Source organism: Notamacropus eugenii, chromosome 1, assembly GCF_028372415.1.
Source record: "Notamacropus eugenii isolate mMacEug1 chromosome 1, mMacEug1.pri_v2, whole genome shotgun sequence".
NCBI lineage: Eukaryota > Metazoa > Chordata > Mammalia > Diprotodontia > Macropodidae > Notamacropus > Notamacropus eugenii.
The window spans coordinates 333,447,142-333,462,991 of record NC_092872.1 but is presented as its reverse complement, the minus strand read 5'-3'; the positions used below and the strand labels follow the sequence as shown (position 1 = coordinate 333,462,991).

General features: G+C 39.2%; 1 protein-coding gene across 11 annotated transcripts in view; it reads left to right on the top strand.

Moving 5' to 3' along the window:
* Nucleotides 1-15,042, top strand: part of SAMD4A (sterile alpha motif domain containing 4A) — a 295,052-nt gene extending 280,010 nt beyond the window's left edge. For 10 of the 11 annotated variants that reach the window (XM_072629810.1, XM_072629807.1, XM_072629811.1 and 7 more), the window contains 2 exons: nucleotides 4,752-4,835; nucleotides 10,329-15,042. In XM_072629810.1, the coding sequence (XP_072485911.1) occupies nucleotides 4,752-4,835; nucleotides 10,329-10,357 (113 nt within the window). In that variant the 3' untranslated portion in view covers nucleotides 10,358-15,042. Of the gene's footprint in view, nucleotides 1-4,751; nucleotides 4,836-6,186; nucleotides 6,319-10,328 lie in introns of all 11 variants that reach the window. The other variant, XR_011971822.1, reaches the window with a different exon arrangement.
* Nucleotides 15,043-15,850: the final 808 nt, after the last annotated feature.

Here is a 15,850-nt window from a genome sequence, read left to right as displayed (position 1 = left end):
AAGCAATTTGATTTTGATTATATATATGAGGTCATGCAAAAGATGTTTCCATCTTGGCCATGTGTAGCAAGTAGTTTATATTAAAGTAGATTCCTATGAGTGGGGGAATGACTAAACAAATTATGGTATACTAATATAATGGAATATTGTTATACCTTATGAAATTATGAAAAAGACTGATTCAGAGAAACCCTGCAGGAAAATGGAGCCAGCTTGTACCACCTTCCTGAAAACCAATTGTTAAATTTTCATTGTGAGAATCTAAATACCAGATATGGGCAGATGTTACAAATCAGTGCTTGATTTATCCTTTTTGGTGATTGTCTAGAAAGTGATAGAGAAAAATTTAAATAATGTAGATTAAACTTAAAAGTGTGTCATGTTATTTCAGAGAACCAGTTAAATACATTTACTAGGATACACCTGCTTCTATGAATTAGGAATTCAGGTTAAACAAGGAAATAGGGTTAAAAACTGAATTAGAAATAAAATTAGATTAAGGATTAGAAATGGAATTAAGGGCAAAAATCAAATTAGGAACAGAAACAAATTTGAGATTAGATGATGTCAAAATATTACCTGGAGTCCCCAGTGTCCTCTTGTAGAAGTGGTGATTCTATGGATTTAGATTTTGATTCAAATCCAGACTTTGCTACTTTATAGCCCTCTGACCTTTGACAAATCTTCTTCTATGGGAAGTCTAACTTCAATGGGACTCCAATTCCTACTGAGGCACTCCTTTCACCAATGCAGATCAGTACCTGCTCTGCACCCTACAAGAGAGCTACCTGGGATAATGGGAGGTTAAGTGTTAACCTAGTGCCACACAGCCAACCAGTATGTCAGAGGCGGGACATGAACCCTAGTCTTCCCAACGTTGAGATAAGCTCTTTATTCACTTCTGTGCCTTACAGCCTGGTGTACAGCAGAGGCTTAATAAATGCTTATTGATTGATTACTCCTTCCCTCACCATATTGTCTTGATAAGTTCCTGTGGTCCGTAGCAAATATGAGGTCCCAGTCCAAATGAGGTATCACTTATTTATTTATAGCATCCTGTAGTATTGGAGGAACCAGAGTGGTTCTGCCCTGTTCCTGTACAACTTTCATTAGGAGCCCCACACACCAAGGGAACCATTGCCAAGAGGCTCTGGCCTGTTATGGATGCCATGTGACATTCTGCTTTCTGCTTTGTGTAAGCAATGAAATGCAGTTAATCTGTTTTTATCAAACACAATTTAAAAGCCCACAGTATTAGGATACTGAAGCTTTGACATATGGACTTCCATTGAGACTTCATGCTTCTCAGAGCAGGTTGAAGAGGGGGTTGTTATAATCACTTTCCTATCACTTCTTTCTGATCATTTAAGTGCTTGGGGCAGGGGGAGCAGGGTGGGGGGCAGAAGTAGACCCATCTTTCAGCCTAAAAGAGCAACATAGCAAGGTTTGGTTGGCTTTGGGGAGAGCAGAGCTCTGCAGTTTCCAGCCTTCTTTTTTTGAACACACAACACCAGGCCTGGAAAATGGCATTTGCTATGTGTTGGCAAGAAATCCTGCAGCTGAAACACTTCTCTCCAAATGTCGAGCATCTTTATTTATCCAAATCTCTCCACAGTGTTTGTTTAAAGGGGATATCTGGAGAGTAAACTAAATTTTACAATGAGCATATGGATGGCTATAATTACTGATTTTTTTTCATATTTGTCAAAGAGCTATATATAAAATTGTGTGTGTTTCTGTTTCATAGATTTCACACCCTGTAGGACTTCTAATTTTTTCATGCATATGATTTTTCATATGGATGGACCACAATGCAAAAATACTCTTCCTAAGAGTCAAGATAGAGAAACCATGAGAAGTCAACACCAAAAATGGTATAAGCCAGGGCTTGAAGTCCAAGCTTCTTGATTTCCTCGCCAAGGCCCTCTCCAGTTAAATCCCACCCTATCCCCTTAATTTTTCCTTGAAATCCCCTTTGTTTGGCTTTACTGGTCTTAATAACCAAAGGGTTTCTCTCCTTCCAAGCTTATCTCTGAACAAGCCTTTTGATCTACTATATCCTGACTTGACCCCAAGGCTTCCTCAGAGACACATTCTGGTATTGTTAGCTACACATATTAGCCACACTGTTCTCTTCTAGTTCCATTTATGTTAGGAATCCATTTGAGATGATGGCCTCGGGATTTTAAAAATATCCATTGTTATTGAACTTCTCTTTAGATAACTTAGCTATAGAGGCAACTGGGTTAGGTAGAATAGTGAAAAGAGTGCTGGCCCTGGAATTCAGCAAGCCTTGAGTTCAAATCCTTCCTCAGATACTTACCAGCTATGTGACTCTGGGCAAGTTGGTTAACCTCAGCCTCAGTTTCCTAATCTGAAAAATGGGGATAATAATAGTACCTGTCTCCCTTAGTACCTGTCAACCCTTAAAAGGGTTGTTGTGAGGACCATATCAATTAATACTGCGGCACTTGGCAAAATTTGCAAAGCACTGTATAAGTACTAGCTATCATCATCATTATTAAATACTTCAGTTTAGATATATTTGACTCCATTATCCATGGTTATGGAAGACAAAGATTGCATGAATGACTGGCATGTATACATTCAAAAAGAAATAACATTTTACATCCCAGTGTTTTACTTTATTTTTCTGTCCTTGTATGCTCCCTGGTGGTAGCACAAAAAAATAGTGAGAATACCTATCAGAAAGGGAGGCAGGGGGAAGTTAGAGTGAATGGGGGAGCAAATGAGGAGCCAGAAATAGAGGTCCTGGATAAAATATAAACTGAGTGATTGAGAATGAGCTCTAAATAACTTTTATATGTGGTGTTACATAGATGGCAGATATTTTTTCCCCCAATTAACAGCTAAGGCACCCACCTGTCCAAATTCAGATCCAGGACTTCAAATCCAGGCTGCCTGAATTAAAAGACTCACCCTACCTTGTCGCCTAAATTACTTCCCTGCTTTATTTTCCCTTCATTCCCCATTTGTAAGACCTGGTCTACCTTTTTTTTTTAAAGGGGTCACCCTATCTTACCTAGACTGGAAGAACAATGAGCCTGATCCCACTCTGATTGGCATAGCAATTTTAACCTGCTCTAATTTCCAGTTTGGGTCAGTTTCCCCCTCTTTAGATAACCTGGTTCTCCCCTTCCCTCCCCACCTCACTATATTAATGCCAAACAGTGCAGATCACCTTATCCCACTGCAGCTCAGAAATTCTCAAACTCAAGTTACCCACCAGGCTTAGCCTCCCTAGTAAACTAGAATGACAAGTGTGTACCACCATGCCCAGTTAAGAGACAATTCTTTATACGTATAGCTTTCTCTTCTTCCCACAACTTGATCAATAAACCTTTTTTCAATATCTATTATCAATCAATAAGCATACATTTTCCCCCTTGTAACAAATATGCCTAGCCAACCAAAACAAATCCAGACATTTGTCACATCCAAAAATCTCATATCTCATTCTGCGTTTTGAGTCATCACCTTTTCATCAAGCCTTTTGGAGTTGTGATTATTCATTGCATTGATCCAAGTTCTTAACTCTTTCCAAGTTGTTATTTGTTATAATGTCATTTAGCCTTTATTAAAACTTAACCACGTGGGGAAAAAACAACTTTAATATGTGCCATGATCCAGGTGCTAAGTGCCAGGGGCAGAAAGAAAAAAATAAAAGCTTTACTCCTGCAGAGCACTGTGGATGGAAACTATAAAGTTTGATGCCTCTTCTTTTGAAACCTAGAACCAAACTGTGCATAAAAAGAAAATTAACAATAGCAGACAACATGATATAAAATAAGTGGTAGAGGGTGAGGTATAGGAGTTCAAAAGGAAGCTAACATGGACTGGGGTAGGCTTCACATGGTGGTACTAAAACTAGACCTTAAAAGATTAATAAGTTAGCAAAATCAAATACTTTGGGCACACAGTCTTTGTCTTGATTCCATTCTGTTGAGCACACCTTCCCTGTCTGTGCTGTTGTAAAGTTCTTGAGTATTACATCTTCTGAAAATTAACTCTCAGTCAATCTTACTTAGTGTTTTATCTTCTGTCTTAATGGACCTTCCCACCATAAGAGTTGAGAGACTTATCCTTGATCTTGTGGTGAAAGAGAAAGAACGCTGAATTGGAGTCAAAACACCTGGATTAAAATTGGATATTTCTCTAAACCTCAGTTTCCTCATCTGCAAAACAGGGGCTATAATACTTGTGCTAATTACCTCACAGGGTTGTTGTATAGAAAGTGCTTTGTGAACTTTAAAGTGCTGTAGAAATGAATGTTGTGATTACTGTGATGACCCAATTGGCCTGAAGCTGGTATCCTCAGTAGCCTAGAAGCTGGTGTCTATAGTCTAGAAATTGAAATCTCTCCATCTCCATTCCCTATTGGTCCTTCAGCAGGTCTCACTTCCGATGATATCATGCCTAGGATGCAGGTCCTTTTTGAGGTAAGTCTAGGGAGCAGTTGCTGTCTCTGTTGGGACCAGCTTATTTTAACTAAGGTAATCTACTAGTGCCTGTGGTGACCTCTGTGTACAATAAAGTGTGTGTTTGGTCATATTTAAATAGAGGAGAGAATAAATGCTCTGCTTAACCTGAAAACCTAGCTGATGTTTCCCTGAGAATGCACACCAAGACTTCATTGGAAAAGCTCCCATGCAGCTAAGCCAGATTTTACATTATATAAGTTGAGACCATTAGCTTGCTCATCACCAATGTAACCCCTTTGCCCTTTGCAGAGTTCCAGGTTCCAGTGACAGAACCTGACATCAACAACAGGCTAGAATCCTTGTGCCTCAGTATGACTGAACACGCCCTTGGGGGTGAGTTTCTTTCTTTATCCAAAGTGGCTGAGGGAATGAATGCACTTGACATCCCTCTGTTCACAAATGTGCTCTAGCTTTGTCTGAGGAGGGGGTGGGGAAAAGAGGGTGTTGGGAGGAAAGAAGGAACTCACTTGGGGATATGTTAGAGTAACTTCTATCATCCCAGTGGACTGTCCCTTAGCTTCTGTCATTTTTGGAAAATAAGTTAATTGCTGAAAGAACTAAATTGCCCTTCTCCCCAGCAGCTTAAAGCGGTACCATCAAATTCATCTTAAATTTAAATCACTCTAATGCCTTGAGCAGCCAGAGAGGGAAGAGAAAACTGGGAGAGGTATTATTATGGATATACCTCCACACAGGAGGGTTTCTTTTATTCCAGGTTCCAGGCCCTTTTCTGGGCCTATTATAGCCAAACCTTCACTAGCAATAGTGAATACTGTAGAAAGAAACATCCTAACAAACTAATTTGTCTTATACCATAAAAGTTCCAAATTCCTCAAGTTAGAGCCTAATGGCTGGCTCCCCTAATCCTTGACAAGGAAATTTTTATTTGTGCAACACTAACAGTCTGCTGAAGTCAGCAATGTGGTGGGCTGTGGTATGCAGAACTATATAGCCCATATGTGGAGCTAGCAAAATTATGTCTTCCCACCATAACTTTGTTAGACCTGACATGCTGCACTATCACAGCCACCCTGGTAGACATTTCCCTCCATCTACCTCCTCATACCAAATGGGTTGCGTTAGTTGGGTCTGTGTTGTCATGAATCAAGAACACAAACTCAACTACTTACTTCTTTTCCAGGGGAAGGTTGGTGGAGCTAGCAGAGATGTCCTTTCCTGCCATCTTCATGGGGAACTCTGATAATAGGAGTCCTCCTCTATATACAATCACTGGGTACCTTTTTTTTCAATCAAGTCCAACAATTGGCTGCCAACGGGCTCTTGCATCAAAGACACTTATAGTTCTGCTCAACTCATGGCAGGGAAGGTGGCAGACATATCCAGACAATTCAGGTTGGCCAACTAGGGCCCAAGAGCCAAATCAGATCCACTGCCTGTTTTTGTACAGCCTGCAAGCTAAGAACAATTTTTACATTTTAAAATAAAGTTTGTATTTAAATGAAATTTGTGTTTTAAAATGTAAAAATCACTTAGCTTACGGGCTGTATAAAAACAGCCAGCAGGCTAGATTTGGCCCACGGGCCAGAGTTTGCTGTTGCTAGCTCTAGAGAGCCTTTTCTGTAAACATCTCAGCTACTGAGACTTGGAGACACAACAGTCACTGTTTTTGCCCTGGTGCCTAAAGGAGGACACTCATTTTCCATCCTGACTTCGTGTCCCCCAGAGAGCTGGTTCTGAGCCAAGAGCTTCCTTGGGAAATAATGGGTTCAACATGAGTCTGAAGAGCAGGGCAAGAATTGGGTCCACAACATCTTTGTCCCTAGTTCATATTGAGGCAACATGGGTTAAGAACCTGGTAGGTTTTTCTTTAAATTATTGTTGTTTAAAGCAAGCTCAATTTCTTACTATTGTCTCAAGTTCAACATGTGGGGGAACATTTGCTAATGGGAGGGGGGAATACTTGAAGGGCAGGAGTGTCCTAGACCAGGGAGGTAGGGCTTGAGTTCTCATTCAGATCCCGATGAATCTGAGTCTGAGTGAGGAGAGCACTGACCTTCCCTCACAACAGTATAGTTACAGTTTGGATAACTGGCATTTTGTTTGCATTCTGTCAGCACTATTATCATCATGAGCAATGTCATTTTTTTTATGAAGAGAAAGATGTCTGATTAAACATTTAATTTTCAATCTATGATGAATACTTAGGGAAAAATCATTCTGAACCAGTATTTTTGCTACTCTTTCTATTTAGTCATTTAATCTCTCTTAGCCATAGTCTCCTCATCTGTAAGATGGGGATAAAAATATCTACCTCACAGAATTCTTGTAAGGATCAAATGAGATACATTATACATTATATATAAGCCATTTTACAAACTTCGACATGCTACTTAAATGTTAGCTATTATGATTAGGTATTCTTTTTCTCAGTCATCCCTCCTGATGAGAAGCCTGGTGAAAAAAGGCATAAGCTCTGATGAGAAATTCAACTCAGGACAGGCTTAGGAAGGAAGAATGGCTCTCTCGCTCACCATGGCCAATCTTCTTCTGGGCTATGAACCCACAGGGAGGATGATGCCCTTGTCTTGCTAGAAATTTTTGTGGAAGGATTGATTTCAGTTTTGGTGGAGAGAGAAAGTGTGTCAGTTGGGAAAAGCTCATTTAATCCAGCCAAGATTCTACCTCACCTATCTCAAATTGATGGCATTATTTTTAGAGTTCTCAACAACCAATAATTCATTCTAGTAGCTAAGGTTGATAGAAAGTTCCTCCATATAGCTAACAATACCCTTCAGCTTCCAGTTTAAGCACATTTCCTCTTTGTTTTATAATCCCTATTTATCTTTTTTTATTTCCTTCCCCTTCTCTCTCTCATCCATTCAGTTTTCTTCCCTCTTTTCCTTCTCCTCTTTTATCTTTCCCAACTCAAGACTCATCAGGAAGATAATTTGAGAGGGAAGTAAAGGCTATAGAGGGAATGACCTGACCTGACCCTGACCCCCTACTGATAGCAACAAGATTTTCATCAGTCACTATAGGATGGTCTCTTCTTTAATAGCCCAGAGTGTTAAAGAAGCCCCAAAATTCAGCTTCTTTGTTCCTCTACTTCTACAGAAAAGTAACCTTACCCAAGTTTATGCCAAGCTGCCAAGCTATGATTCTGGAAGTTGTAGCTCATTCATAATATATGGAGACCCTTACAAGTCAATTCTTGATTATTCTGGGGCTAATTAACCAGTTTGTGGGTAATCTAGGTCCCTTCCTTCTCTTTTAGCTCTCATTCTTCCCATTCTCCCCTGTTCCTGCTGGTTATCTCTTGACCATTTGCCTGCTGGTGAGCATTTCTATTCATGGTTTATGGAGATGGAAAATATAAATTGTTGTTGAAATGAGATTTCAGGGATTATCTTAGGCTTTCCCTTTACTACTCTCCCAATTTCCAACTAATGCTGTGAACTATTTGTACAGAATTCTCTAGTGGCCCCTGGAAACCTCCAGTGCCTTTCACTTTCAGAGTTGAGGCTTAAATATAGAATATATAGGCATGGACCAAAAGATTTTCTTCTCAGAGTAAGGAGTGGCTTGTGGATAACCCTAGATCTCTAACCAATCACTTCAACACAGCTGTTTGACATTATTCAGAAGGCAGGAGTTTAGAGTTTATTCCTACCTTTGGTCCATATTGGGCAGGAAAGTGTTACTTGAAGTTCTACCCCATGGAAAAATGAAAAAACTTAAGAGCTCTAGTCTGGATATAATTAATAGGGCCTATCAGTAACCACTGAATTTGAATTCAAGTATACTGCCTAAGAGTCAGAACGAGGGATGTGCTGGAACCAGCTCTAACGTGCTTGCCAGAGATCGTTGTTAAATATTTGGTATAAGCATTTACATGGCAGAAACTGGCAATCACTATAAATCAGAAGTTGGTATCTATTTTTTATTAATTTTCTAGACTTTTAAGAAAGTGTTAATAATGTAGATTAAACTTAAAAGTATGTATGTACACATTCCCCTTCTCTCACCCCAGAATGATTGTTAAATATTTACCAGTACATTTCTGTATTTTTAATAAACATTGCTGGAGCTAAGCAGAAGTGCAGTGAAAAACTCAGGCAATGGAATCATCTTGAGATTGGAGGCTTAGTGACTGTAGGCTACTAGTAATATCTAGCATTTATCTCATTTGAGCCTCACAAAAGGCAGAATGGCTGATCAGGGTAAAGATAAGACTATAGGGTAGAAAGAATACCACTTTGGCGTCAGAGGACCTGGGTTCATATCCTAGCTCTACTACTACTACTTCTACAATGAAGTTGCCTGTGTGACCTTGGGCAAGTGAATTTACCTTTCTAAGCTTCAGTTTTCTTATGCAGAAAATGAGATAGTTGGACTAGTGACCCTTGAGAATCCTTTATAGGTCTAAATCTTGGTATGGGAGAAATACCTCTTCTTTGAGTTCATGTGATAGGTTATTGCTGCCATAAAAATTTACCACAATACAAAAGTTATAGAGGCAAAAAAATCTAGTTTTTATCATGTGCGAGCACAGGTTCAGGATTTAGAAAAGTAACCCTGAACCAATATTAGGATGCTAACAAGGCTTTTTGTAAACAAAATTACATTATAGAAAAATAATTTTTTACATCCATAGCAAACAAACAGTCATCAGCTCATACATCCCCTAAGGAAACATCCCTAGGGACTCTACAGGTAAACTAAGGCAGGTTACAATTAAACTACGTTTAGAGGATTCATAAAAGGCTGATTAATTGAGTGGAGGAGATTTATGTTTCACAGAGATAAGCAAAAAGCTCAGAGACCAGAAAATCCCTTCACAAATATCTTGGGAAGCTCAAACTCCCCTTTGTCATCTTATCTGAAGAATGTCAAAATGTCTTCCCTTAGTATTATCATTCCATGTGTCAGGTTATTTAGTCAGGTGAGGTTAATATTAACAGAAAATAGCCTTCAGTTAACCAAAATTTTCCAGGGAGAATGATGTAATAAAATTGAATAAAAGGAAATTTTAAAAATTCCCATCACAATCTTAACATTAGGGAGTCAATGGCAGTTGCAGTCTCCCCCTTTGATCTTCCACTGGCCTGTTGGATAAGGTCCTAAAATGCAGTTCCTTCAAAAAATAAATGAGTATTCATGTGTCTAAAGTATATTTGTTATCTGTCTTACAGGTCATTTGCTTTCCTGCCTCAAAATGCCTCATCTGAGAACTACCATATTACCATGCCAGAAATACTCCAGAGTAGAGTCAGGGTCCTGTCACCTTTCTTCTTCATGGTCCATGACATGCAGGGTCACCCTTGAATTTGTACCATCCCCATTTCACATTGGAGTCTCCTCTTGTTATAATTAACGATAGTATACAATAGCATAGAGATCAGGAGGCTCATTGACTCATCAAACCCACAGTCATTTACTAAATATGTACTCTTGCCAGGCATTGGGGAGACAAAGAAAGGTTAAAAACTATCTGTGCCCTCACATTCTAAGGGGGTAGACAATATGCAAAAACTGTGTGCAAAATAAAATCTATAAATGATCATTTGAAGATAGTCTCAAACTGAAGGCATTTGCGTTTCCTTCCTCTGCCTCTACTAAAAAATAAATATTAGGGATAAAAATCCAGAATGATAAGTAGTTTTACGTTATCCTAGTCATAATGTTTCATCAAAACCAGTAGTTAAAAAAGTTCCATGGACTCATCCTTTCTCATCATATGCCAAATTAGAGAAAGTGTTATAAACATATTTGCTGCCATGCAAGTGGTCATTAGTGGCCAATAAAATATTTGGCTACCTGTGCCTGGTGCTTACTTCACTTGTTCCTGTTGTGTTTTCTTTTCAGATGGGGTTGACCGAACCTCCACTATCTAGAAACTGAAGGAGTTAGTGACCGCGCTGGCCGTGAAATCGACTGCTGCGGGTCCAGTGTCAGCCATCTTCAGACTTGCACAGGATCCTCTGAGATACTTTGCAACCTTTTTTTTTCCTGGTCCCTCTCCCATTTTGATTTTGTGAGAGCGTAGGTCGTCCTTGTAAACATATCATTAGACCCGGGATTGGTTATTTTGTCGTTTATTACGTCAAGAGTAGAACAGCGAGTAGAATGGGTTGGTGGGGAACGTGGAAGAGGAGGGAACACAGGGGAGGAGAGGTGGGTCTCGTGAGGGATTTCCCTGATGAAATAATGAACAATTCCAACAGCAAAAAAGATATAAAAGGAACATGTCATCAGGAAACAGAAGACCCTGGCCCCAAGGAGTCCCTGTAGAGAAGAGAGCCTGGCTTCAAAATCAGTCAAGATGCATGTGACCAAAGCAAGGTGGCATCTCACAGCTTCACCTTTCATGTCTCTCATTGATTGGCTTTTCTTGAGGCTCTGGCCTGAACCAGAGATATAGGGCCACTTAGGAAAGGGGGTGAAAAGGGAGACATTTTCCTCCAACTAAATTTCAGATAAACTTCAATTTGTGTATTGTTTACATAATAACAAATCTAAAGGGTACATAATATGTAAAGATGTCAGTTAGGGCTTCTCATATTGTTGTAAAGGATTTTTGTTCTTAATGATGATGTGGGATGTTTTTCTCTCTGTTCATTTTTAAAATAGCAGCAGGATTGCATTTTTATAAATGGCTGCCAAGCTCTGCTTCTAGGAAAGATGGACACTGGCATGTAGAACTGATTGGGTTTTTGTTTTTGATTTTTTTTTTTTTTAACTTTGGAGCGCAGAGATGTAGGTTGATGAAAAGGCTGGGGATGTAGTTTGAAAGGGTGACACAGTGTGGATGATGCAAAGAGGAGAGTGTCATGTGATCAGTGTGATAGCTTCTCTCTCATTTCACAAGGTGATTTCTAAAAGATGCTGCACCCTTACTGTCATGGATCTGCTTCTAGCCCAGAATCTCTTCCCCCTCCACTCACTAAGCCCCATCTGATCAGTCCTCTGTCTCCTGTCCTTTACCCTTTATTCTCACTATCACTCCCAACCCCCACCAACTTCTCCTTAAGCTATTAGCTTAAAGAAAAAAATCTCTGACATTCAAAGGTGTTTGCACATACATTCACCTAAGGAGGGAAATAAGAAAGGAGGGAATCTGTACTTCCCTTGTGGACATGGCATGTACACATAGGCAATGAACATGACTTAGGATGAAAGAATCTAGCTTGAGTGATGGGGCATTAGCCCTATAGATAATGATTCCTTCACTAAGTCAGTGAGGGAAAAGGGCCCTGAGCCATTGGCGAACGGCATAAGTTGAAGGCTGGATAAAGGGTGCAAATGGGGATAATCTGTCCACCAATGTTCAAAAGGCAATAAAAAGGAAAAAAGGGGAAAAAAGCTGTCTGTGCTTCCCATTTTCACACTTAACAAGCACAGAGTCCCCTGCTTTTGCAATGCTATTGAAGGTAGGGGTAGAGGCAGGAAGGTCAAGGAAAGAAGGGACAAATATATAGGAGAGAGAAATCTTATGATTGTAACCGATACCTGTAGGATAGCAGGGTTTAAATCAGGGATTTTCTGTGATGCTGGTTGATCTTTCCACACACAGAGAAGAAAGATGTCATTACAGAGTAATAGTATCAGAAAGATGGTACCCTTTCTTAAGGGCAAGAAAGTTAGAGAGTTTGGTGCTGTGAAAAGTGCATTAAAGGAAATCAAACAGGAGCTGAAGTCTGTACTAGAAGGCTGGACTGTATAAATCTTGGTATCAATGCATAGCCAAAGAGGTGGGTTCAGGGAGATGGCGTGAAAGCCAGTTCGTTAGATGCGTGAGTTGGATGCTGTTTTGATGATGTTAAAGATCTGAATTGACTGAAAGAAATATTAGGCTTGGAGAATCACTGTATTTATGTTACAGCTGTTTTTAAATGTTAACAAAGTTAGCACAGAAAAAAAGGGTCTTCTTTATTATCAGTCTAAGAGTGCACCATCTCCATGGTGAAAAGACTTTAAAATCTGGTTTTATGTTCTGTGAAAGAGTCAAGTCACTTTCACAGCACTGGAGTCAGGCCTGGTAGGGCACCATTATGAACACTGTTTCATGTACTCACATGTCAAAAAAGAAACAGGCCTAAAAATTTGGTGGCCCCAATTTAAAGATCCAACTCCATGTGCAGAAAGAGGCAGCATTTTTAATAAATGTTCTTTTGTGTTGTTCTCGTTGTTAACCAAGCAAATGCCGTGAAGTCATTTTCATGGCATTTGCTCTGTGTGTGTGTGTGTGTGTGTGTGTGTGTGTGTGTGTGTGTGTGTAACAAACTATTTCCTGCATTTTGTTGTTGTTAGGAAGGATGATCACATGTACAACAGCATGAATTGTTTAAAGGTATTGTGAAGATAATGAGAAAGGCAAGGAGGGTTTGGAAAGGTTGATTCAGAGTGCTAAGAAAGTATCGCAAAGAAGGTGAGAAACCACAGTATTACATGGCTGGTATAAAAAATGAGAAAAGTGTTGAATCTCGAGTTGCACTCTTAGCAATTGTAGCCACATAAAACTTGCAGCTCGAAAAAGAAATTGTGAACACAACTGCATTAGCATCAAGTCTTTAAAAGGAAAGTGACACAAAAGTATTTGCTAATTGGAATTTCTATTTATTCCTTTACTGAATATAGAAGCAAAGGTTATCTGATTATTAGAGATATACTTTTGGATATGTTACTTAGAACCTTGCTGTGGCTGGTAACCATGAATATCTGTTATTAATAACCACATCAGTCATTTTTTAAAGCTTCCTTTTCCTTGACTGTCTATAGGTTAATTATCTACTTAGTTGTGTTGCTGTTTAGTGTTTTAATAAAATAACAAAACAGGGTTTCTGTTAAATTTTAGAAGACTACCCCTGCTCTATGTGGGGCCTGTATTGACTGCAGGTATAGAGCTCAATTAAAAAGTCCTAAAGCAAAAGAAATCTATTTATTTAAAAAAAAAACAAACAAACCAGTTGCATGCATAACGCTGTGAAGTCAGATATTTAGTAATAAAGCGGCAGTGCCTTTTTTTGTATTTACCCATTTACTCCAATGCAACTGTTTTATAATAAGCAAATGTAAGATGATTTTTTAAAAAATCAGAATAATGACTTTCACTACATATATTTTTTTGTTCTTGTTCTGATTTCAGCGATGTATTCTTAGCATCTCTGCACACTGCTCCAGGTACAGCAGTGTGCTGCTACGATATTCTTATCCTTACGTATGATGTTTTATTGGTGCTTTTTATTCATAGTGGTTTCTTACCATTACCAATAGGAAGAGACACACGCCCTATGTATACAACATGAAACATTGCTGCTGATTTGTTCTCACATGCTTTGGGTTCCACTTCTTAAATGATGGCTGGCGAGCCAAATAGACCCTGTGCGGTCTAGAGAATGATGGTTTCTGGGCCAAGAAGCTATCCAATCCTTGTGTCTGATTGGTACCGAGAAACAGGGCTACAGCTGACAACCACCACCCCCTTCCCACTTCTTACCTTCCCCTCCACCTCCATTACCCTTTAAGGAAACATTAAGGAAAACATGTTTGAGGTGTCATTTTCTACCTTTCACTAAATGGAAGCATTCCCAGCAGCCCTTTTTCCCCCCTCATCACCCCCATCCATCCTCCAGCCTGCCACAGATACAAGATTTGTGTCTCCTCTCCACTGTCTACTAGAAACTTGAGAGCATCTCCCCTCCAGCCCAGACAAGTATGGAGATTCAAAACCAGGACTGTGACATGCTTGCCACCGGGCTGGGCTGGACTTTATACACAGAGGATGGAGAACTGAAAAGAGGAGAGGAAAAGCACAGGGAATGAGCAGAACCCAAGTGTGTCTCTCCTTCAGAAATCTCTGCAGTCAGCCCTAGTTTGGGGTACAGAAAGACGATACAACTTGAGGCTTTCGGAACGTGCCGGATGACGAGTAGATCCTGCAGAAGTGTATTTGCACACACAGCTATAATAACACTAATGCTGATTTTATACAGATCATCAGAGTTTGCAAAGTGAGTTTTATTTTTTGTAATTCCTTTATCTTTACTTAAAGGTGAATGTGTATTCCTCTGGGAGGAATAGGAAGAAAACAGGAATGTTAATAATGTTAAACAGAATACTTCCTCCCTTATTAATATATAACCCTTACGTATTTATGCATAATGTAAGCTGACTTTTAAAAAAGCTTTGCTTTTTCCGTTGTTGCATGCCCCATGCGAGCAAGCGATATTGTACATGCATGCATTAGGCCTCTTTTTCTGTACAAAATTAGTGCATAAAGGGATATTTTTGCCTAGTTTATGTTGCCAAGCAATGCATATTTTAAATTTTTGGTCATATATGAAAATAGCATGTTTGTTACATGTAAAAGCTTTACTGATATACAGAAATGCTCATGTTTGGAGATACCCTTCTTGGCAAGTATACAGTTTTCAAATGTCATCATCAGCGAAAACACCCTTGTGGTTTAAACTTGCTACAATGTATTTATTACTCATTTCCTCCCATGTAACTAAGAAATCATGGCTATATTTCATATACTGAAAGTGAAGGGAGATGATTAATACAAGGTTTTGTAACACTGGAGTGTCTTGGCCTTTTTCTTCCCTTTTTGACAACATGGTTCATTAGAATCATATGATCACGAATTTCAAGTTGCAAGCGATGTTAGAACCTATTTTTCATCATTCAAAGTGAGGAAATTTGAGGTGGAGAGAAGTTATCCAAAGTCACACAGTTAATAAGTGTTGCAGATGGGATCTGAAACCAGGTCTTCCCACCTTTCAAGTTCAGTGTCCTACACTGTCCCATTATACAGTACTGCCTCTTTGAAAGAGAAAGAGTAGTGATAGCAGCAGCAGCAGCAGCAGCAGCAGCAGCAGTAGTAGTAGTAGTAGTAGTAGTGTAGCAATAAAGCACTTAGTACACTGACTGGCACATAGTAAAGTTATAAATATATAAATGTTACTTATTAGCATTATTAATAATAACCAATGTTTTATAGTCCTTCAAGGTTTGCAAAGCATATTATAAATCTTAATGTATTTGGACCTCACAACAGCTCTGGGAGATAGGTACTATCTAACTAATCCATTTTAGAAATGAACAGAACTTAAGTGGCTCCATGCAGCTCACAAGTTTTGCCAATAAATGAATCCCTCATCAAGTGGGAAAGTTTCTAAAACATGATCTTTGAAGAGTTATTTACCTCCACCTTGCTCCACACTTTTCATGGTTTTACAAAGTGGCTCTTACTGACCATGGGATAAATGGAATGAAAACCTTTGTTTAGAAGTTTGAACCTCATTCTAAGTTTATTAAAAAAAACAAAGCTGCAGATCTTTCATAACCCACCAGTAACAGCGCTAGTATGGAAGGGTTCATTCCTG